At 43.5% G+C, this 22410-nt stretch overlaps 3 protein-coding genes across 3 annotated transcripts in view; 2 read left to right on the forward strand and 1 right to left on the reverse strand.

Moving 5' to 3' along the window:
- Positions 1-11625, forward strand: part of LOC128299847 (cGMP-specific 3',5'-cyclic phosphodiesterase) — a 28437-nt gene extending 16812 nt beyond the window's left edge. The window contains exons 8-13 of the mRNA XM_053035964.1: positions 817-908; positions 1645-1968; positions 5504-5657; positions 5778-5937; positions 8345-8565; positions 8644-11625. Coding sequence (XP_052891924.1) covers positions 817-908; positions 1645-1968; positions 5504-5657; positions 5778-5937; positions 8345-8565; positions 8644-9134 — 1442 coding nt within the window. The 3' untranslated portion in view covers positions 9135-11625. The remainder of the gene's footprint in view (positions 1-816; positions 909-1644; positions 1969-5503; positions 5658-5777; positions 5938-8344; positions 8566-8643) is intronic.
- Positions 11626-12971: 1346 nt separating this feature from the next.
- On the reverse strand, positions 12972-14970 carry LOC128310789 (golgin subfamily A member 7). The gene is made up of 3 exons (XM_053047506.1): positions 14569-14970; positions 14343-14495; positions 12972-14273 (listed from the first exon to the last, which is right to left on the reverse strand). The coding sequence occupies exons 1-3, from the start codon at positions 14707-14709 to the stop codon at positions 14133-14135; spliced, it is 435 nt and encodes a 144-aa protein (XP_052903466.1). The 5' UTR covers positions 14710-14970; the 3' UTR covers positions 12972-14132.
- Positions 14971-20118: 5148 nt separating this feature from the next.
- Positions 20119-21158, forward strand: LOC128298631 (uncharacterized). The gene is made up of 3 exons (XM_053034401.1): positions 20119-20464; positions 20566-20940; positions 21022-21158. Exons 1-3 carry the CDS (start codon positions 20119-20121, stop codon positions 21156-21158), a joined length of 858 nt encoding a protein of 285 aa, XP_052890361.1.
- The last annotated feature ends 1252 nt before the right edge of the window (positions 21159-22410 follow it).

The following is a 22410-nucleotide window of genomic DNA, read 5'->3' on the forward strand; positions in this document are numbered from 1 at the left end:
GGCAAAACAACGAAAACGGCACCAGCACCATCAGCCTACAGGCTACAGGCTACAGCTGCTAAGCAACTGTCTCATCGTATATAACAATAAAGATCTATTTTGTTTGCGTTTCTTCCTTTTTTTTTGGCCGTATGCCTACTGCTGGTGGATATGATATATTGTTTTATCTTCTTTATATCCTCGGGGCGTGAGAGATCAAATGCTAGCCGGCTTAACGCCGGTATTTAAAATTTATTTCCATGCACTCTATGGCTATCATTGTGGAATGGATGCTTTGAGGTGGTTTCTGTGTTTTCTGTGTTTTTTATGCTTGATTAAGACTTTTTTTGGGACAATGTAATTAAAGTATGCTGATTTACTAAAAGAAACGAGGAAAGTAAATTGGGTGGGAACAAAACCAAATGTTCGTCTAAAATTTGGATAAAAAGCTTCAAAACTTTTCATACCTCTTTTGATTTTTAAATACTCTGTTTATTTTTTTATACAACATTCTACATTTCTAGACCTAATTCAGTAAATTGGGCATTGAATTTCTATTTTGGGTGGCTCCCTAAGGGTATCGAATTCATGTGGTGCAATCTATCGAACCAAGAATTGATCCAGATGATCGTATTCGGTTTCGGGACGGGATCATGGTTAATCTCGTTGAAATTTAACAACGTTCCCGGAACGGTCCCCACTTCGGGTCCAAAGACCTCCAAAGAAAAGAATGCAATTTGTAATGTGATGCTGTTTTCTAACAGCAACACAAAAAATGAAACGCCCTTTGCCCATCTTTTGTCCCTTGCTTTATTTTTTCTCTTCTTCTCTTTGCAGACTTCGATCTCGACGACGATGATACATGCCGGGCGGCGGTGCGGATGTTTCTACAATGCAATCTGGTTCAACAATTTCACATTCCATACGACGTAAGTGGCAGTTTTATTGGGTTTCAATCCTCTCCACTAGCACTGTTTAGCCAAGAACCGGGCCAAGAAAATCCAATCGCTTCAATCCTTGAATCAGTTTTACCATACCATACCATCCATGTGTATGTGTGTGTTGCGTAAGGATAGTAATGCCGGAAGAGGAAGTAACATTTTGGTGGGTGATAATGGTAGGGGGAGGTGCACATAAATTTATGTGCCCCCGGCAAAATACGATTACGAGCTCACTTCTCTCACTTGTCCGCTTTATAGACCGGGGTTGGGTTGGGTCAGCGTTTGATGAGCGTTTTGCGAGTCTCACCCATATCGACCACGTTCGAAAGCTGATTAGAGCCATCGTAAATCTCCATTCGTTACGGTACCGAAAAGTGGATCTTATTTCCAAGTGAACGCGTGAGCGCGTGAGGATGAGAAAGTAGTTTTTTGTGTGTGTGTCGGTTCTGTTTCTCGCTCTTCGTTCTTATGTCATGTGCTTAAGTTAGTCAGGGATCAGGATATTTCGACGTGGAACGTGATGGCAACCGACCCAGCCGTGACTCGTATCCCGTGCCCTGCTGCCTGTGTTTTAATTACATTTTCCCAGCACTGTGTAAGCCGCTTTCCGGGGACAGCTTTTGGATCACTTTTGAACTGGGAAGTTCAAAAGCAAAAAGTGATGACATGATGGTAACGGCGTATGCCCCTGTGCTTTATTTTTTTTTTTGCGTGTGATTCGCAGGTCCTATGCCGCTGGATACTGAGCGTGCGGAAGAACTACCGTCCAGTGAAGTATCACAACTGGCGCCATGCACTGAACGTGGCCCAGACCATGTTTGCGATGATGAAAACCGGCAAGATGGAGCGCTTCATGACGGATCTGGAAATTCTCGGTCTGCTCGTTGCGTGCCTCTGCCATGATCTCGACCACCGCGGCACGAACAACGCATTCCAATCGAAAACCGACAGCCCGCTGGCCATCCTTTACACGACGAGCACGATGGAACATCACCATTTCGATCAGTGCGTGATGATACTGAACTCCGAGGGTAACAACATATTTCAGGTGAGTAGCCCGATGCGCCAGATGAAAGGACGGTCGCCGGGTTTGTGTTTGAATGTACGAAACTCCATGTACGGTCAGTTTTTTGTTGTTGTGGTTGAATAAGAGGATGGTTTCCTTTTCTAATTAAAGATTTTTGTCGAGTGCGCATACCAATCGATCAAACCAAACGGAAGAGTAACATAACCCGTTCGGAACAACAAAAATTCAAACATAATCGGATCAGTTCTTCTCGAATAAAAAAAAACAGTACAACTACAGGAATCTGGCATATTATGCATTCGTTTCATTTTTCAGTATTAACATTTTATGTTATTATTTTAATTTATATTCTGTTACTCATAACAACACTTTATTCCGATAACAATTGATTAAAATTGTATTATAGGTAGGATGGTTTTAATATTTCGTTAGTAGTAAATTTAGTAAATACATAAAGAACACACCAAAACTGTCAAAAATTAACATTTAAATGGAATTGACATTGTTTTATTTTGCGGAAAATAGTAATAGACAACAATAAGTTTATTTTGCTCAAAGTTTCAAAAAGTAAGAAAAACAGATTAAAAATAGGGAGAATTTGCAATAGTATCTTTACGATCTATTATACCCCGTGGAATAAAGTAGATTTAATTATTGACTCATTTGATACAGACGATGATTATTACTAATATGAATTAATTAACTTATTCAAAATTGTCCTGCTTGGCTATCAGCTAATCAAAAACTAATCATTATTTCATCATTATCATCTTTTATTTTCATCATCACCAAGAACATCATCAAGATATGCTAGTGTTGTTATATATATTATATGTTATATATAAAGCTGTTAAACCTATTTTTAACTTGCTACTACTACTAAATACTACTACTATTGAAAACTGATCACTTCTTAAATACAGAATTGTGGATCGGGATTTGGAAAAAATATATCTGAACGTTATATAAATTGTTGTAATCATATGTAATTATATTAATCAATGCAATCTAACTTCACTTTCAAAAATTGCAATTTATTTGATAAATGTTTTTTTCTTCTCGATTTGAAGCTATCTTTAAAATTTACCACATAATGATTCGTTTTCTATCGTGGTGACAAGATTATTCTCTAAAAGATACCTGCTTCGACCGAACCGATCGATCGGTCGTATCGTTAGAATATGAAACCCGCTCGTTACAATCGATTGGCAAAGAAATGTGCTAACAATTTAGTACCTCAATTGGTTATTAATTTCGTACTGTGAATCACACCTGCGCTCCCGGTACTCTTTTTTACCCCCCGATCAGCCCCCAACCCGGTAGAGCATAATTTATTATACTCGAATTTTGTCATTCCACCATTTGCATCATACCAGATCGTTTGGTTTGAGTTTTTGGGTTCGCTTCTCCCGTTCTTCTTCAACTCGATCCGATAACGTGCCGCGTAATGGGCCGATAGAGGGAAGGAATGGTTAACGGGAAACGGCAAGCAGATCAAAAATCGATGTAACTCGTATCATATTGCCAACAGCACTGGCGACTGGCGACGGACGGAAACCGTTCCATTGGAACCGATGTCTAAATGCTAAGGGAATCTCATTTGCTTGCCAACCGGTGGCCGGTGGCAAAAAAGTGGTATCAAATATCATATTCCATGTGCAGGAGCTTTTCGTTGTTGTGTATCGTTTTGTCGCTTTTAAAAGCGAACCCGCCTCCGTTCGATCGTAAAATTGAAAATACATTCGATGGCAAAAACGGAATTGCCACACACGCATATACCAGGTTTGCCGTTTTCCTTCCCGCCACTGTCAATGCAATAATGCCATCATTCGTTGGGTAAGGCTATTATTGTCGCCGCTTGCCGGCATTTTGGGCCCAGCATCGGTCTAAAGGATGCCGAAAGGTTCCGGGTTGGCAGGGAAGCTTAGATGTTGCCGCCGTTGACGGAATGTTGGACCCGTGCAGGCAGTAAAACGAGAATTAATCGAGGATTGAGGTTGGTCGCATGTTTTCAACCGTCGCCCATTTTTCTTTCCCGGCAAGAAAATTACACCGATTGATGGTGGATGATAAAAAACCAAGTGACTCGCAGGGGCTCTTTGTTTCGGCCCTGACGTCTCATTGTTAATGAAAGAAAAGGTGCATTGGGCGGCAAAGAAAAAAGACACAGCTACGATTTTACGTGACTGCTGCGATGGGAAATGAAAAGTCAAAAACTGTCTTCGCGCCGGCAGCTGGCTTTCCTGTGTAACCTTTTGTTCTATAGAATCGTTCGGCGTACACCGCTGTACGCGGCACACAATGACGCTTTGCTTAATGAATGAAAACATGACAATACATAAATGTTGCCTTCAGGTGCTACTAAGAGGCTCACAAAAAGCGCAAAACAAACGCGGTGAAGTGATACCGACAAAACGGCTAAAGCGCAGCATTGACTAAAAACGAGTAATAAAGGAATGGCGAGCATAATCGACACGTGCTGTACTATTGTTTTTTGTTTCTGTTCACTTTTTCGGTCCATTCTGTTGATGAATGGGTTAAATGTGCTTTCTTTGTACTTTTCATTATTCTCGACACAATCGAAATGCATTAAAAATGGGAAATGTCTGTAGCTTTTAGTAAACTTTACAATTCCAAGAAAAAAATGCGTAGGAATTTTCTCTTTCAACTGCTTTTATTGGTAACAGTTTTGTAAAATAAAAACATTGCTTGACCAAAACTTTTATTGAAAGCCCTAAAAAGTGGGCAGCAGAGATGAAATATTATCAACCTTTGTAAGAAAATGTAGGAGACTTCATTCCTTTTTCTAGAACTTTCACTGAATTGATTCAAAATACACATCCGTATTGTCATTGGTTGAAAATGAAATGGTTTTTAGCGATGTTTGTAAAGTTCCTTTAATTAAATCTCTTAAAATTTCTAAAGAACTGTTAAAGATACATAGAGATATGTCTTTATTATTTTCCATTTGATGGAATAAAAAGTTAACAGAATTCAACACGACTCGCAACACGACTCAAACATAAGGTTAGGTTTTCAAGCCATTACCTGGAAGTACTCAATCCCTTTTTGTTTTTCTGAACATTTTTACATTTCTTTTAGCAACAAAAGGATTCATCAGTTTGTTCTGTTCTTTGTTCTTTGTTCGTTCAATTCATGAAATGGGAATGCCTTTGAAACAGTTTTTGTTTTGTAATTTTGTTTTAAGCGTCTTTGCTTCATTTACATTACACTTACTTTTGTCTCTGTTTCTTCATGGAAGATAAAACATAAAAGGGAAAGTCTCACACCTTTTTTTCCGACCCCGAGAGGCGTCGTTTCACCCTGTTGAATGCTATGCCCGAGTCCGCAACCCCGTCAATTGACCCGCGCGGTAGTCCTTTCAATTATTCAACCAAACAACCTCACACGATCTTTACTTTGCCGTTTTACCGGCCAGTCTAGAAATTATGCATCAAAACAAAAAACCACTGCTCGTACTTCGTTCGTAATACCGGCAGCTATACCGCACCGAATCACAGTGTATCGTTTCCGTTTCGTTAATGTTTGATGGCAGGCACTATCCCCGGAGGACTTCCGCACGGTGATGAAGGTCGTCGAGACGGCGATCCTGTCGACCGATTTGGCGATGTACTTCAAGAAGCGCAGCCAGTTCCTGGAGCTGATCGAGAACGGCGAGTTTGACTGGCAGAGTGAGGAGAAGAAGGAAAGTAAGTAGTGCCGCTTGCCACACTTCCAGACATGGCGCGTATTGCCGTCGTGGGTTTTGTTCTCTTCATGTGTTACTAATAATGATTTTTTCCCCCCACCGTAACTCCCTATAAAACCAGTTCTGTGCGGCATGATGATGACGGCGTGCGATGTGAGCGCCATTGCGAAACCGTGGGAGGTGCAGCACCGGGTGGCCAAATTAGTGGCGGACGAGTTTTTCGACCAGGGCGATCTGGAGAAGCTGCAGCTCAATCAGCAACCCGTTGCGATGATGGATCGGTAATTTGTTTATTTCATTATGATTGCCTTAGGTCGTGTGTTTTGCTTTCGAGTTTTGCGTTCTTCGGGGAGTGTTGATGCCGATCGGAGCTGGGAAATGATAAGGTATGGCCAATAATCTAACCTAATGAAATCCGCTCCACACATGGCTATGCGAAGGCGCCGAGCAATTGGTAGTCTCTCCAGGGCGCAGGGTTGGCGCCATGTTGATGTGTGTATGTGTTGTTGTGTGGAGTATTTTTATCACTGCCGCTCAACCGGAACCCGAGCGTTTGGGGGTCTCAATTACAAACCGGTCCCTTCGGTCGCGTACGGCAAACTGTTCGGGGTAGATCCCGGCGGGGCTTAGGCGGTAATTGGAAAATAAGCCATTCTTATCCTTTACACAAACGGTCCCACAAAACCCCCCACTGTTGGTTGTTTGTTTGTACTCCCCCGAGGGCGATATTTATAACAGCCGGTGAACAAGGATCGAATTTTGAAACGGCATATTTCCATCCGAATGGTTTATTTCGGTGCGTTTCCGTGTGCGGCAATGTGTGTGCGGAAAGCACTGAAACACGATTCTACCGATTTGCTGTAATCACAAACGGAAATCTTAATGTAAAGCCGTTGTTAGATGTTTTGATGAAAGGCTTAAAAACGAACATGGAATTTTCAAATCGTAAATCCATTTTTGTTGTAAGGACATACTTTAAATTACATTGTAGCAATGGAGGCAAATAGATTTGGATTTACCAACAAAGAACTGGAACATTCAGTACTTCGTATATTTGAGAATATCGGAGAACAAATATTTTCCCTTTAATTGGAAAATCAAGTTCACTTTCATGATTAATCGAAGGACAATTTTAAGACCATTTTAATTGGGAAAGTTTCGACACAATATTTAATTCATTGAAATCATTTGTGTAAAAATGAAAATACATATATAAGTGGATATATTTTTTGGAACACTGTAAATACATGTAACGTATTGCCATACTCACAAGGGATTTTTGTGAAATAAATCATCTTAAGATGGTTAAAATACATTGAACTTTACATACCAATTATTTAGAATTTCATTTAAAGACAAAATGGCGGCCGTTTGAGGTTAAAAAAGAGGTTAAACTGTAATATTTGGGGAAAATTTGCTTGTTTATGGCCCAAGTATCCAATTCCCAACCTTTCTAAAACTCGTCTTACTCTAGTACTAGTAAACGGTCAGAAGAACAGTTTCGCAAACTTTTAACTCAATGAGTTCACAAATTACAAGAAATCTTGGATGACGTTGTTTTGCGAAAATCGCGTCTGATCATTGAGAATTTGGGTTTTCGCATCCCAAGGTTTTCCCAGGATGAATTGAAGTTAGGATGAGAGGACTAACTTCGTTATTTGTTGGAATATTTGAATCCTTTACCAGATATTCGAGTGTCTTTAAACTTGTAGAGAATGTACATAATTCTTTGAACCATGTTTACTTCCCCTTAATTAATTCAAAAGTAGTTAAGGGATACGGATAGAAATATTTATTGTGATATCGAATGCATCCGTTTTAAGAGCTGAAACATTTTCTTACTCCAACCAATACATTCAAACACTGCCGGCACATACTAATAGCAAAAAATGTTTCGATAGTAAATGTTAATTTTATTACCATCTCTAAGTACCAGTAATCCTCCAAACACTTTGCACCAAATACTACTAATAGAAATGGTTTCAGTTTCACGATCCGTTCGCAAACGTCTCCAGAAATAGTTCGCCTTGGGTACGAACTCCACGCTTGCACCGAATCGTAAACCAGCTTATTACCCCCTATATCGAACGAACCTTTATCCGCTTCCTTAGCCTTTGTTTTCGTTCTTCGGTGATCACGATCCGTGTGGGAATAATGTCAGCCACGGCACGGTGTACCGATTGATTGGGAGCTCAATGCCGGACGTAACCAAATTACGTCCAAACACCCACGGCCACACTCGCCGGTCCACCCCGGGTGAGCTAGATCTTCTGCGAAAGGCACGTAAAATATTAACGGCCGCAAGTGCCTTTGGCCGGTTGAAGCGTACGAAGCCGTGCATCCCAGCGGGCACATAACTTTAATTAACTGCAAGAGTCGCCGGGAGATAATTTATCCCTGGCCGTGCCGTCCACGGCCTTGGGCGGTGGAGGCTGGATTTGGGGAAGCAATGCTGTATGACGCTAATGCCATCGATACGATGTGTCCTTGGGAGATGAGGATGGAACGGGGGGGTGAGCGAGAGAGGTGGACGGTACTGGAGGGCGCAGAGCAGCGATCATAAAATCCATCACCATGACGTTCACGACGCGCTGAGTGTCGTGTGCTGATGGCTGTCGTACATTTACGTTTCTATTCCTTTTTAATGTTCTTTGGTGGTGTTGTTTGCCGGTCGTTTTGGGCCCACAGTGAACGTAAGGACGAACTGCCCAAGATGCAGGTTGGGTTCATTGACGTCATCTGTCTGCCGCTGTACAAGGTGCTGACGGAAGCGTTTCCCTGGATCAGCCCACTGTACGACGGTACGCTGGACAACCGGCAGCACTGGCACGATCTGGCCGAGAAGGTTGAGATGGGCCTTACCTGGATCGATCACGACACGATCGATAAGCCGGTGGAAGAGTTTGCCGGTGAGTGGGGAAACGAATGCCGCGGGCGGGAACTATGTGACGTAGGTGAGTTATCGCTCTTTCCCTTCCTTCTCACAGCGGGCAGGGAACCGTTGGCCGACATCGAGTTCACCGTGACGACACTCAACTGTGCCCATCCGGAGGAGAAAACCGAAACGACACCGGTACACGAACGGAAACCACGCTTTAGCAGCTTGCGAAAAACGGGTGCCCTGGGGAAAGCCGTCCGGAACAAGCTGTCCAAATCCGTGCACCACAATGCAGCCGGCAATGAGCGACCTTCGTCCATTGTTTCACAGCCGGGCAGTACGAAGAGTGGCACGGACGATGGTACACCGACACCGGTCGGTGGAGACCACCCATTGCCGTGTGCCGGCGAAACGTCCGATCATCAGGCAGGCGATCAGCAGCAGCAGCACGATCAATCCTCGCAATCGGTTCCGGCGACGCCGGGCAGTGGGCTTCCGCCTTCACTGCTGCAGGATGGCGCAAGTACCACGGCCCAACAGCCACCGAAACATCCCACCAAGCCGGTTAAGAAGCGCTCCAAGCTGTGCATGCTGTTGTGACCCAAGTTTTACACCGACTCGTCGGACGATGCAGCCAGCGGTGGTTCGGCGGTGGACAAGGAGAATGCCGTCTGAAGCTGGCGGCGTTGGACGTGAACCAAAAACAAAACCAACCAAACCCTGGTACTCTGCTAGGCCGTTTATCTCCCATGGCTGTTCGTTGTCGTTTTTCGTGTTGTAGCGAAAGAGAGAGAGAGAGAAAGAGGGAAAGAGGGAGAGAAAAAAACAAATTCCTTGGAGAAAGCCCCGCTTCGAGAAGGGCGAAAATTGGTCCGTAAACGAAGCAGCGAGTGTGGGAATGGAGGAAAAAACGCTATTTGTTGGGCCACTACTTTATTAGGCAAAACAATCCGAAACTCCTGTCAGTGTGGGGAGTTTCGTACAAGGCTGTTAGTTCAATGTTTGTTCATAGTCCATTTTCCCTTTTGTGGAATTTATAGAGTAACATGCGGTAGTTATGTACATGCTCAAAAAGCCACCCAAAGCAAAGGAATAAACAGATGCTTAATACAGAGCGACAAACAAAACGTGGGTGCAAACTGTGAGAACACACTTGCTGGTCAATTTAGAAAACACACCACACTGAAAAACAAACACCACGGAACCGTGTGAAGCATTGTCGCTTTTGTTTTTTTTACCGTCAAACAAGCTTTCTCCTTGCAGTGGAGAAATGAAAGCAAGCAAAACAATACCCATTCGATGTTAGACCATCCCACTGTGCACTGTTTTGCATGATCCGGCCAGAGTGGGAAAGAATGGAAAGCAAACAAAGAATAAAAAAGCTCAGCAAGCCATCCGAACTGTTCGGTTGACAGTTGTTCTGACAGAACAACGATCCTAGTCATTAGTAGTCGTTCTAGCAGGCCATGATTAAGTAAACATTAAGAGCGTCAATGCAAGAGAGACAGAGAGGAGCATGAGAAGAGAGAGAGAAAGCCAAAGAGAGAGAGAGAGAGATGTACGAAAGCATCTCACATGCTTATTTGGACCGAATTTTTGTCGGTGTTTTGTGTCGGATGCGGTTGTTAACTGACTGTTCCACTTGGTTAGGTACGAATAGAAATGGGCTTCGTTACACGTTAAGCTAGCGGACAGCAGACGAGTAGCAATTAGATGTGTTAGTACAGTTCCAAAACCAAAGCAAAACTCTTCGTGTAGTATGTTGTGTTGTGCCGGCAAGCGGCAAGAGACAAACTCCAAAGACAGTAACAGTAAATTTAAACGTCCACACAAACGGTGAAGCCCGGTTAGGGCCGGCAGAACGATGTAACTGCACTGGAACAAAGCATAAACCAGCACAGCACCCACCACACCCGTACCCGTCTGTTAGTTGTTGCAATGGGAAACTACAAACCTGACTAAAGCCTCCGGGGGAATGGTGAAGCAATTATCCCTCGCCGGTGGCATACGGTGCCGAAGATGAGAGTTAGCCGATAAGAATGTAATGGGGAATACCGAATGCAATGTTGCTACCGTCCTTCGTTTAGCGCCTGGTGTGATGGCTACTGGCTACCAATTCTATTGACACTGGGGCCGCCTGCAGGTGGTTGCTATTGTTCCGTTTCGGCTATTGTTACCCTTTGTTGTTTCGTCGGTGGCGTTGTTTCGCCACCCAGAAAAGGATAACGCCGGGAAAAGGCGTCAGTGATACTATTGTTAAGCTTTGTTCGTTTGTTTTTGTTTTGGTAAACATTCTGCTTTCCTTCCAATGCAGCCCCGTTGTTGTGCGATACGATTAAATGCTTGTTGTTTGGTTGTGAAGAAATGGACACTGCAGTGCACAATGTTGCACAAAACCAGACCGAATGCACTCGATGACGGCCACAACTGGGTGGTTATTGAGAGTGTTTTTTTTAATAAACTGTTGAAAGGATGTTCAAAATGTGAAATTTATGTTGCAACGGTGCTTCTGTATCGTCCCTTTAGCTCTTGGCAAAGACTGGTTACCAAGCTGGAAACGATGTTACCCCTGTGAAACTAACCACCATGCGTCGTTGTGAAGCATTTCCCTTAAAAGAAGGAACACTGTTAGTCGATTCATAACTCGTAAGACTATTGGTTAATGATAGCAAGGGGAAACGCACCACTAAACAAAAAGGAAAGAAAAAAAGGAAGGCTTTTCTCCACTGGGGGAAATGTGCTAGAGCAATTGTTCGTGAATGAGCCACACATTAGACAACACTAAAAAAAAAAAAAAACAACAAAACAATACACGTTGCATGTTCCGGTAATTATTAGCAGCAAAACAACCACGTGTCTTTGATGGTTAGAAACATTTTTGTGATTGTATATTCGTATACCTTTTTTTGTGATGCAAAACTTCAGGCAGAAAGAAAGAAAAGCAGCACAGTGGAGTTTGAAAATAAAGAAAACCAAACAAAACGGATAGATTTGGGTTAGATGCCGAAATCGAAATGAAACGAATACACCGAAACAATAAGGCTATTCGCAATGGCAGGAACGATGAGCAAGAAATACAAGAAATATGTGAGCACTGAAGAGAGCGGCGTTGTTTAGCGGTACATCCGAAATGAATTTAAATAAATTGCTTATGTTTTGTTACGTTCTACATGACATTTATAATATTGAGATGTTTTTTTAATTATGTTTTGGGTTTTGAATAAGTGCAATAGTATTGAAACTTTATTTTTCTGCCATATCAATATGTGACTTAAGAGCATTTATGTAATCTTATCTAATGAAGAAAGGTGAAGCATTAATTATCGACTAAAGCACCAGGCGTCTCCATTATACCACATGTGCAGTGTTTCTCAACCCAACTCAATCCAAACTTTCGCCATGAAACTCAACGCCCTCGATTTCAATCTGAGTATGTTAATATGGCAGTTTTGACGTTAAGCAGAGTTGGTTTGACAAATACCATAATATGTGTTAATTGAAGCACGAGCTCATCACGATCACCACGGATACCTTGTCATAATAACAACTAAGCAAGTGCATTTTTGGGTGAAGTTTTTTATACGTAGTTCCATTTCAATCAGTTTCAATGTATCCATTGATATTCAAAGCCATATTGATATTGATCGATACCAATGCCATTTTGAAAGGGTATCTGTTACTGACTATGTATATGCCACGTGCAAGATGAGCTGTTTGGATGCACCAAACGTCCTGAGGACGACGAGACTAATGGGGCGTATTAAAACGGAAGACCCCGAGCTTCAAGGGTTTTCCAGCACCAAGACTACCTGAAGAACCTCGTAGATGTAATCGCAGACGCAGCATGACCGATTGGGGCGTCGTCGTGAATGGAGACCCCGAACAAAGTTACAGCATCTGTTTAGGGCCCTAAAATGACAGTGATCCCTCATCACTATTCTTTGTATGGTTTAATAGAATCATTAGCGCCTTATGGCCTCCGACGAGATTGAGACGCCCCGCGCGAGACAGTCAAACTCCAATCGTTAAGCTGTCCTTTAAACCGCTCACGACCAATCATTATTGATTGTTAATTTGGTTCTGTCGACTTTTGTTAGATTCTATGGTTCAGACGCATTTGTGAGTACTAAGGATCGACATGTTTTCATGACACATGACATGACATCGACATGTACTAAGGATCGACATAGCTAAAGCTAATCGTCTCGACTAAAATTTTAAGTGGAATCGAAAATCCACTCCAATGATGTTGGTACTACATGTTAAAGGAAGATTTCATAGAAGACAACTTCTAGCTGTAAACTATCAAAACTCCCGTATATGCTCAGGTACAAATGAATTTAATTGTTGAGGTATACAAGCCACATAGGCCGAAATGAATATATGATTTAATCATCTTCTTACCAAATTATTTTAATATACAACCATCTTTCCATAGTTTAAAACATCCCTTTATTTTCTCAGTGAAACTGTACAAATAAAGGACACCCTTTGCGCTTACAGATAAATATAGAACCATCTTTTTCGTCTCATTTATTATTACCTCCTGCACAAATGCATTCCACTATTAACGTTGCCATTCGCTCACTCGTTCACCATTCTACCTTCACCACCCGTCAGCGCATCGGTTGATGCAATACAGTTCAAGAATCGGGTTAAATCCCCTAAACAGAACAGAACTACAACGTGTGTGTTTTGTTAAAAAAAGAAACGTTTGTCAGTCACACTAGCTGACTCAACTGCTGCCATTCGTTATCTTTAGTGCCCGAACTCCCGATCCACGTGTCGGTTGGCGGTTGGTGTACCTAGACGGCAAAGGTGTGGCAAAAGGGAAAGAGAGAGCGCTGTTGTAGCCATATACATCGTTTCCCACCGCTCGCTTTACGTTGTTTTTCTACTGCCTTACAGTATAAGTTAAGAGGGGTTTGTATAAGTAATGGAATTAATGTGATGATATCTGATTTGCGTGTGCGAGTCCTCTCACTCACTTGCTTTCAGGTTTGCGTATCTTATGCCCTGCGATACGATCTCAATCGGTCTCGACTAATGCCACCATTATGGGTATGAGGTCATAGTGTAAGCGGTTACCGCTGACCAAAACAAACTACCGGCTGAACTCTGCTCACAGGGAAGTGGGGCAACCGCGATGTCCGCACTACGGGGGGGCTTAGGTAAAAGGTTGGCTACTTTAAACATATTCAACATGACGTATCGTCCCGCTGACGCTGCGGCAGATGAAATCTTCCCGAGCGTATCGTTGTCTCGTTCGTAGACGTTTTCTACAGGAAAAGGTTTGTCGCTATGGGTGTGAAGAAGTCGTTTCTGATGTAAAGTGAGTATGTGTCTAGGCGTCTATCTGTCCGTCGGTTCTGTCTCGGGTTGGAATTACAGTATCGCAAAGATTCGCGTCCCAGTCACCCCGACACCCGGTCGTCGATTGGAAGTTTTGCTTTAACTTTATGTTTCCATACGATTGCTGCACGCTAATGCTGCGTTGTTTTCCCCTAATTCCGTCTATTCGCCGGAGGACACGTTTGGCTACGCGCGGGCGACACCTTCCTACATGAAAAACTCCTCCGTTGAATGAGAGAGCGGCAGTCACGTGCGCCCGGGTCGATCTAGGATGGAAATTTCTATTACACGCAGCCCGCGATACACCGGGTCCGTGATTTGCAGCCCTTTTGGATTGTATACCCGTTCGTTTTGCATCGCGATGTACTTCGACACCTTCCGGAGACACTAAAAACAACGGAGCCGTGCATGATTCATGGAATTGAAAACCAAGCAGAATTAATCGTTCATCTTTACCTTTTCGTAGTGTGTTTCCGTGCATATGTAAATCAAGTAAGCTGCAATACAGGCCAGACATCCTTCGCAATATGTGCTGCAGGAACCTTTTTCTGCCTCCGCGAAATATTCGTTCAATTTGTTCATGGTGCTCTCGAAGGTGTGTCTATCGATCTGCAAAACGGAATTGAGTAAGCCAAGTAAGTTTCTGCTTCATGACCAGTGCTGCTGTATCATTTCTGCTTACCCTACTCTCCAGCTCCGGGGGAAAGCGGTTCTGGAATTTTACCGAAGTGCCTTCACTGTAATCCCGCTGGATGAATACTTTCATGTAGTTTGGCTGGGTGGTGGCCGGCGTGCCCGGCTGAGACATTCGTACATTGGCCATTGGTGGGAATGCTAGCCTTATGGTGTTCGCTAGTGTTCCGTTCTGTTGTTGGGAGCAGCCAGTACCTTTTGTGCAGTTTACATGAACGAACGAGCTACACAACAGTACACAGCTTTGCACAGTCACCACACTTGACGTCACTTTCCACAACAGTGCAGCAGTTTAGCGCATTAAGCACGGACAATATTAAACAATGAATGCCTACGCAGAAGATAAAAATCCCCAAAATATCAAGTTTCACTCGCGAAAATGATAATGTTTTCGATTTTTCGTTCTTTATTTTTTTCTCAATTTCGTGTTGTCAAATTAGACAAACGTCAAAGACACAGTGTTATTATGACCGCATGCAACAGTCCCATAGTGTCGCTGGAAGGGAAAATGATGTTGATATGTTGATGTACAATATGGAATAAAATGAGTAGATATTATAAATAAACGGAAGAAATGGAATTTTATGCTCTTCGTAGGAGGAGCTGATGTTAAAATTTTGGGGTAAATTTTGGCCGGGTGATCAAGACTCTTTGCGCATAGTTTCAAATGAGGTGTGTAAAGCGAGATGGCGTGACATTCGAGCGAGAAAGAAAATATCGAAAAGGCATTTTCGAAATACCGGGTAGAATAAACGGGTAGAATTTTCGAACAAGGCTTTTCAACCGTTTTTTGAATTGTGAAGGGTTTTAAAACGATTGTTAATATAGTGTGGTGCAGGGTAAATTAATATGCTTAAAAACATCATAAATCTATGAGATATATCGAAGAGCTGCTTAAATTATGAGATATTGACCCAAATTAAACTGAAATGAGAAGCAAACCTCGGGAAAATCACTGAACCATTCTCGTGTACAAAAGGATCCCTTGAAATTATTCGGTTTGCAGTAAATGAACTAATCTACAAAATACAAAACGCTTCATAACTAGACCACCAACTGCAATAAGGGAAAGCTAAAATATATGTCATTTAACACAAAACAGGATGAACATGTAGGAATAGCGCTTTACCAGCCTCTCGTAAATCCAGGGCTAGATTTTTGTAATAAAGATAAGGAGTAGAAATATTTTATCAATCGATGTTTTATTTAATAACAATTGAAAAATATCCGTTGTACGTCTCCAAAAGAATAATAATTAGGAGTTTTAAAGATCTTCCATTAAAGATCCTCCCTCCCTTACTTGCTGTCGAGCAACGTGAACAACTCCAGATGAACTAGGTTTGTTAATTATACTTTATTTTACACAATGTATGAATAATATAAATTAATTATAAAGGGAAAAAAGAAATTATTTGAAATTATAAAAAAAACAAACAGTTTAACAGTTTTAGCAGACATATATTCATATAATATATTTCATATTCGCTGCTATGCAGCATCAATCTACTTACCTATTAACCCATGTTTAAAATCATGTTTAATCATGTTCCCTCAATTGACCTGTTATAAAACTAATAAAAAAGAGTAACTAAGTTACTGTTAGCAACAGTAAGTTAGTTTCTCACTCATCGTTTAAGTTAACCAACACTCCTCTTAACGCAATTATCAATCTGAAGTGAAGCTTAAGCCATCATGAAAACAAACACCATACGCTGTAGAAACTTATCCAGTGGACTGCACTGAACAGATAACATGACACTTGTTGATAGCAGTTGCTAACTGTGTCAAGCAGTGTTAATTCCTGTCCATTAAGCTCTTCTCCATTGAGAGTGGATGGTTGAGTTGCAGAAAAGCTCACCGGTACGGGTCAGAGCATCGATTGAAGGATTCGCACCGAGCGGAAATGCACTATTGCTGTTGGCGCTTTGGTGTTTCTTCAGGCATCCATCAAGAGCACCACCTGTTAAAGTAATTGATTTTTATTTCACATCAATCCGCTTGGTTCGATGCTGTGCCGTCAGGGATGAATTAAGTGCAAAGCCATTTGCACGGCACAACCTTCTTACTCACTTGTTTATAGAGATTGTTTAGATATGCGATTCAGCAATGCAGCATGCAACATTAGTCCTAGATTCCCTGCCGAGTTGTGTTTAGTGCACATGAAGGAATGCAAATTTGTTATTTCTTCAAACAAAACTCATCCCAACATGCCAATCGAAGTGAAAACATTAAAAAAAACATTGGATACTTTTACCACATCCATCAATCATCGGCCAAGCGGATGGATACAATTACTCGCTGTAATCGTGTCCGGTTTCACTTAATTCAGCACATCATCCGGTGCAGCATCACCACCACAACTGCATTTGTTTGTGGCCACAGTGGCCGTCATGCGGCTGAATACATTTAAATTAATCTCATTAAAAAGTGATACTATGCTAATTACACCATCGAATGCTGCAGGCCCCAAAGGAGCAAAGGAGCTCGACGCACACGAGGTTAATAACGATAACGACAACCGGCCTCGTCAAGGTCCTGAGTTCCAGGGTCGTACGGCCCATACCAGTTGCGGCTGCATCGCGAACGCCCTTCCAAAAGGGAGATGAAGATTAATTCCATTTCTTGGCCGGCCGCTGCTAGATGTTGTGTTTCTTTTTATAAACATACCCGCCCGGTGCGTGCATGCCGGTACCGATCGCATAAGTGTCAGATAAAACATAATTGCAGCCGTTGACTGGCGCGTATGCACATGCACCCTGAACGAGGCGGAACTGCGAACTAGATCAGTTGGTGATTGGGCCAGTGACCGCCACGGCTAAGGGCGTGTGCGCCTGCCTCGTGTCGCCAGTGATTAGCATTCCGTAGCGGAAAAAAGTCATACGCACCTTCAGGGTGCACGTCTGCCTATTTTAACAGTGATGAGCGAAAGGTCTGTTGTCGAGGGGATTTTGACGACATGTAAACTTTTGTTTAAATATTGTTCAATGTTTCTCGATAACAAATACAGTAATGCATTTATGAAATTTAATTTTCAAACTCTTCCATATTTTTACTTATTGTTCAACATCATACGTCAAAATTCTTTCGAATTTTTAAAACATTTTTCTAAAATATCTTCAAGGTATGTTGTCAAAGGACGTCACAGAGTATAAGCTTTGTCAGTCAACAAGCGATGTGCAAAACACTTTACCATCCCTGTATCAGATCAACCGCTCAATCCCGTTCATACAAATTACTGCTGGGTGGCAGCATCACTCATTCGATGAAAGTGTACTCTTTGCAGGCCACTTTCACCGACCGGTTGATGATCCCGGTCATGAAGTACGGTGGGGGGGCAAAAACAAATCACCACCAGCTGCCACCAGCCTGTTCCGCGCAGTTAAAACACCTTAACCTACCATCTGCAGAACGTTCTATCGCACCCGCTGGAATTGCAGGAATTGCTGGAATTTATCTATTATCGGCTGACCACAACACGGCCAACATCACAAACGATTTACCCTTCTGGAATTGCTTAATGTGTGAACATATAATCGATTATTTCGCTACGGAAAGCAGAGCACCACGCACACATCGAGTGATTTACGTAAAATTAACGATTGCTTGGATCGTTACGAGTGAAGTGTACTCGTACGTCAAATGCTGAAAACCAAAGCCTGCGGATAATTCATAACTCTATCGTGGGTGTACACGCGTCTGAACTGCTTTCGGGCGTGCGTGGATCATAAATTTTACCCAACCATTTTTTTTGTTGTTGCTTTAAGTAAATAATTAACCGCGTCATTCCATAGCCAAACGGGCGCTAACGACTTTTGGCCCCAGCTAGACCACCCGCATTAACACGCTAGACCAAATGCGTCCATCTTGTAAGCAGGCTTGGGGGCAAGTAAACATTTCCCCTTCACCCACCCCACCCAACAACATATCAAAAACTCAAAATTACTTACATTGCTTTTGAAGTGGGCACGCAGTTGAAGTTAACTCGATTACACGAGGCAAAAAAGACACAAAAGTTTATGAAAAGTTTCCCCCACTTTACGGCAACTTGAAGGGTAACTTGATCATAAAGCTGTATACCAACACAGTACGGTACAATTACATGAAACACACACATACCGCAGCAACTGTAATAAATGTGCTCACACGCACACACACGCACACTTCATGATTGACCTCTGGGATATTAATTTCCGGCACGGATTGTTGGACATGTTGGAATTTGGACGTGTTTTAAGCTGGTGTTTTAAGGATGTATTATTAACAGCATTCCGGCATTCATCAACAGCATTATTAGCATGCTGTCGGGTGTGTGACATTGCTTGATTGAGCGATGAAGCCACGCACCGGTAGGTGAGAAGCAATTAAACTCAGCTTACAACCGAACAAAAGGATCCGTGGTGTGGTGTTTTCTAGGATACTTTGGAAATTACGTCCAGCTCATTACCCGCGGGCTGCATTTCACCTGCTTGAACCGATTTACCTTCGTATCCAAGTATGGTTCACGTGTGCATGTAATAGCAACTTCTTTGAAGTTATACATTACATTACACGTGGTAAGAATTTCTATTTAAAATACATGTTCAGGTCGTCCCCGAGACAAGCGGTTCCTCTTATACCCGAATTTCGATACAGATTTTGACAGATGAGATGACTCAATTTGACAGATGAGTTAGTATATAGCACAAAATCTAAGCAAAAAGGCGAAAAATTGGTCTAAAATAGTTTCCTTTCTCATAGAACACGCTTGTTTTTTATTTGATTTCAGTGTATTCTTTCCAAAAGTCGTATTAAGTGCAGAAAAGGAAGTCCACTCTCTGACTTTAAAGTATAAACGAAATCGCACCAGGATTCGACTTACGCGGAAAACCGAGATATGCGGATTTTTCCCGGGTTACAGCAGTCCGCTATAATAGCGTATCTTGGAGACTACCTGTACGTGCTTTGCTGATGTTAATTTCATTCACCTTATCATTTGCATAACGCCATTCATGCCGACACTGATCAGACGAAACAAAAAAAGGAAAACGCACACACACACACAGAACCTGAACCTGGAGTGTGTAATGATGCGTTTCGCTGTGCTTAGGTCGCCGCGGCACGATCGATAGTGAAAAGTGAGTATAGGCGCGGCCGAAGGAATCGCAACACGAACCGGCGGGAAGGGGAAAACAATTAGATCCGGGAAAGTGATACGCACGATCGTGGCACGAGGATCGGCGTTCGGATCTAATCAGACGCATGGTACTGCGACCGTGGCCGTTGTCGCGCTGACCTGGAAACCTTCCCGTACGCGCGAGCCCGTTGTATAAAAGCGATGGCCTTGGACAACACCAGTCACAGTGCATCAATCATCAGCGCCACGAACAGTCCCCGTCCAGCCGGATCCAGCAGCGATCTTCACCAGTTCAATCGGCTGAACTGTGCGTGCGTGTGTGTGCGTGTGGGTGCGTGCTCGCGTGTGTGTGTGTTCTTGTGTTCTTACGTCCGTAACGTCACACGAATTTTCCCGGCCGAGTGTAAAGTGTCACGCTCGTACATCATGTCGCAAGGATACGGCACGATTGTGGTCGGAGTGTTGCTGCTGTTGGCGGTTGTCTGCCAGGGTACGGTCGGGGAGCCCGATCCTGGACCGGCCGGTGCCGGAGCAACCCCGACCAAGCTGGACGACTACGTGCTCAACACCCAGTCCGAGTGCTACAAGTCGAAGCGGTTGCTGTCCTGCTTCAAGTATCGCTTCTCGCGCTACCTATGGTCGTTCGCGACCGGCCGCATGAATTGGTTCGCCGCGGAAAACCAGGCCGTTGAAAACACCGGCGGACTGAAGCTGGTGCGGTTAAACGAACCGAAGGAGGACGATGTGTTCCCGGAGGCGCGACAAATTAGCCGTAAGTGGTTGTGCACGGGCACAATGTGGCGGAACGGCATCGAAAATCCCGAAACTTCTGACACCCCTTGCGCGGTACAATGTATTTCCGTTCTTCCACAGCGTACGACAGCGAGCTGGTACGAGGCGCCAAGTTCCTGCAGCGGTCCCTCAACACCTTCATCGCCAGCCATGGCGTGCAGGTGGGCATGGGAGCGGAAAGCGGGGCCCGGTTTCTGGCGGACGAAGATTTTGAGGCACGCGGCAAGAAGCAGAAGCAGCGCAAGTGGAGCCTTATCCTGCCGCTGGCGGTAATGCTGAAGTTGGTGCACCTGAAGCTGCTGCTCAAACCGATACTGCTCGGTGTGGGGCTGATCCAGGTGCTGCTGATCGCCGGTGGGCTGCTGATATTCCACTTCTTCCGCAATACGAACATCTGCAAGATACAGCCGCACGTCATCCACGCCCATTCGCACATCTCGAGCGAATCCAGTCCCGGTAAGTGGGGGTTGTACCGGAAGGTTTTGGGTTCGGGACGGGCGAAACAGAAGCGACTGAGCGGTGTTATTTGCTTTGCAGAACTTTCCTATGCCGCGTACGGCGCGTACCCGTCCTATTCGGCCTCCCCGTACAATGCGTACAGCAAGGATTGGGCCAGCAACCGGGCGTACAGCGGCTACAGCTTCCTCGATGCCATTGATAATCATAAAATCTAGTGCCTTTAAACGACGACGGCCCACGTAACCGACGAGCCGTGCACGATACTATTCCTAGAATCTGGGTTCCCATTTAGCTTCGCTAGTCTCGCTTTCATCTTGTCTTATCCTAAGCACTCTCAGTCCCTTTTCATCCTGGACTCTTGCGTCAACGCTTGCTCTTTTGCTTTACTTTGTGGCTCCTTCAGCACGCACTCAACTGATACTGTTCTCCTTTGCTATCTCTATACCTCTTCTCATCTTTCTATCTTTTATCCTGCTGTTTCATTGCATCATCCTTCAATCCCATCCCTTGTCCACGGCTGCTGCTCATCGTCGGTGTCTAGTAGTAATTTGATGATTAATGTATTTATTTATTGATTTAATTATTTATTGAATTATTTATTTGTTTTGTGCTGGTGCGGCGAATTGGCTCGGGCAGCCTGCGAAAGCTCCCGCGGGATGCTGTAAGCTCCCAAGCACACGCTTACACGCGTAGGGAACGACACGGACCCAGGACACTGTAACAGTGTGTGTTGCGTCCCGCGGATGCGGTGAATAAATGCGTGCGAAAACACTACCAAAGCTGGATGGCCTTTTTATTCTCTCTGTCGATCTCTCTTCTCTTTCTGTTTACACTTCGTGCCTCATCGCCATGGTGCGTCACGCTCCGTAGCATGAGGCGTTCCCATGGGTAAAGCAATATGGATGAACATATTTTTTTTTGATCGATTTTATATCCGACACTTTGCACGGGAAACACTTAATGGTGACGGTCATCGGTTGACTGACGAGGGCATTATTCAGCATCCGTCAGCTCTTGTTAAACGAAATTGGTTTTTCTGTCCGGTGTTGGCGCAGCGTTGAAAAATGGACAGTTTCTGCCAATGCCGATGTCCATCCCCGGTAGAACCGAGCGCTTAAATAAAGTTCGGCATGAATAAAACATACCGGCTGCTACGATTTAGCTTTCGCGCCGACAAAGAGTTATGACAACAAGGGTAATGAACAGCCAAAGATCCCGCCCCGAAGGGAACGAGCGCAGTCTGTAATCCGAAATAGATTCTTATTATTCATACTGAGATTGAAATTAATTTCGTTTAAAAAGGCTTACGGGTTAAGTAGAAATCGTCGTCGACTGTGTTGTCGCTGTCCCGAAACGTTGTGACCCATGTCAAATGATTTTCCTAATTGCGAACAAAGCATTCCCGGGTTGGGATCTTCCCGCTCTGCATCGGTTCGCTCATCAATGTCCCGTTGTTAGTCTTACATG

Source organism: Anopheles moucheti, chromosome 2 (assembly GCF_943734755.1).
Source record: "Anopheles moucheti chromosome 2, idAnoMoucSN_F20_07, whole genome shotgun sequence".
Lineage (NCBI taxonomy): Eukaryota > Metazoa > Arthropoda > Insecta > Diptera > Culicidae > Anopheles > Anopheles moucheti.

Coding starts and splice junctions, on each gene's coding strand:
- LOC128310789 (XM_053047506.1), bottom strand. CDS start 14,709: ATGGCCAATGTACGAATGTCTCAGCCGGGCACGCCGGCCACCACCCAG. Junction 14,496..14,568: donor CCCCGGAGCTGGAGAGTAGG/GTAAGCAGAAAT, acceptor TCCGTTTTGCAG/ATCGATAGACACACCTTCGA. Junction 14,274..14,342: donor CGGAAACACACTACGAAAAG/GTAAAGATGAAC, acceptor CGTTGTTTTTAG/TGTCTCCGGAAGGTGTCGAA.
- LOC128298631 (XM_053034401.1), top strand. CDS start 20,119: ATGTCGCAAGGATACGGCACGATTGTGGTCGGAGTGTTGCTGCTGTTG. Junction 20,465..20,565: donor GGAGGCGCGACAAATTAGCC/GTAAGTGGTTGT, acceptor GTTCTTCCACAG/CGTACGACAGCGAGCTGGTA. Junction 20,941..21,021: donor CTCGAGCGAATCCAGTCCCG/GTAAGTGGGGGT, acceptor TTTGCTTTGCAG/AACTTTCCTATGCCGCGTAC.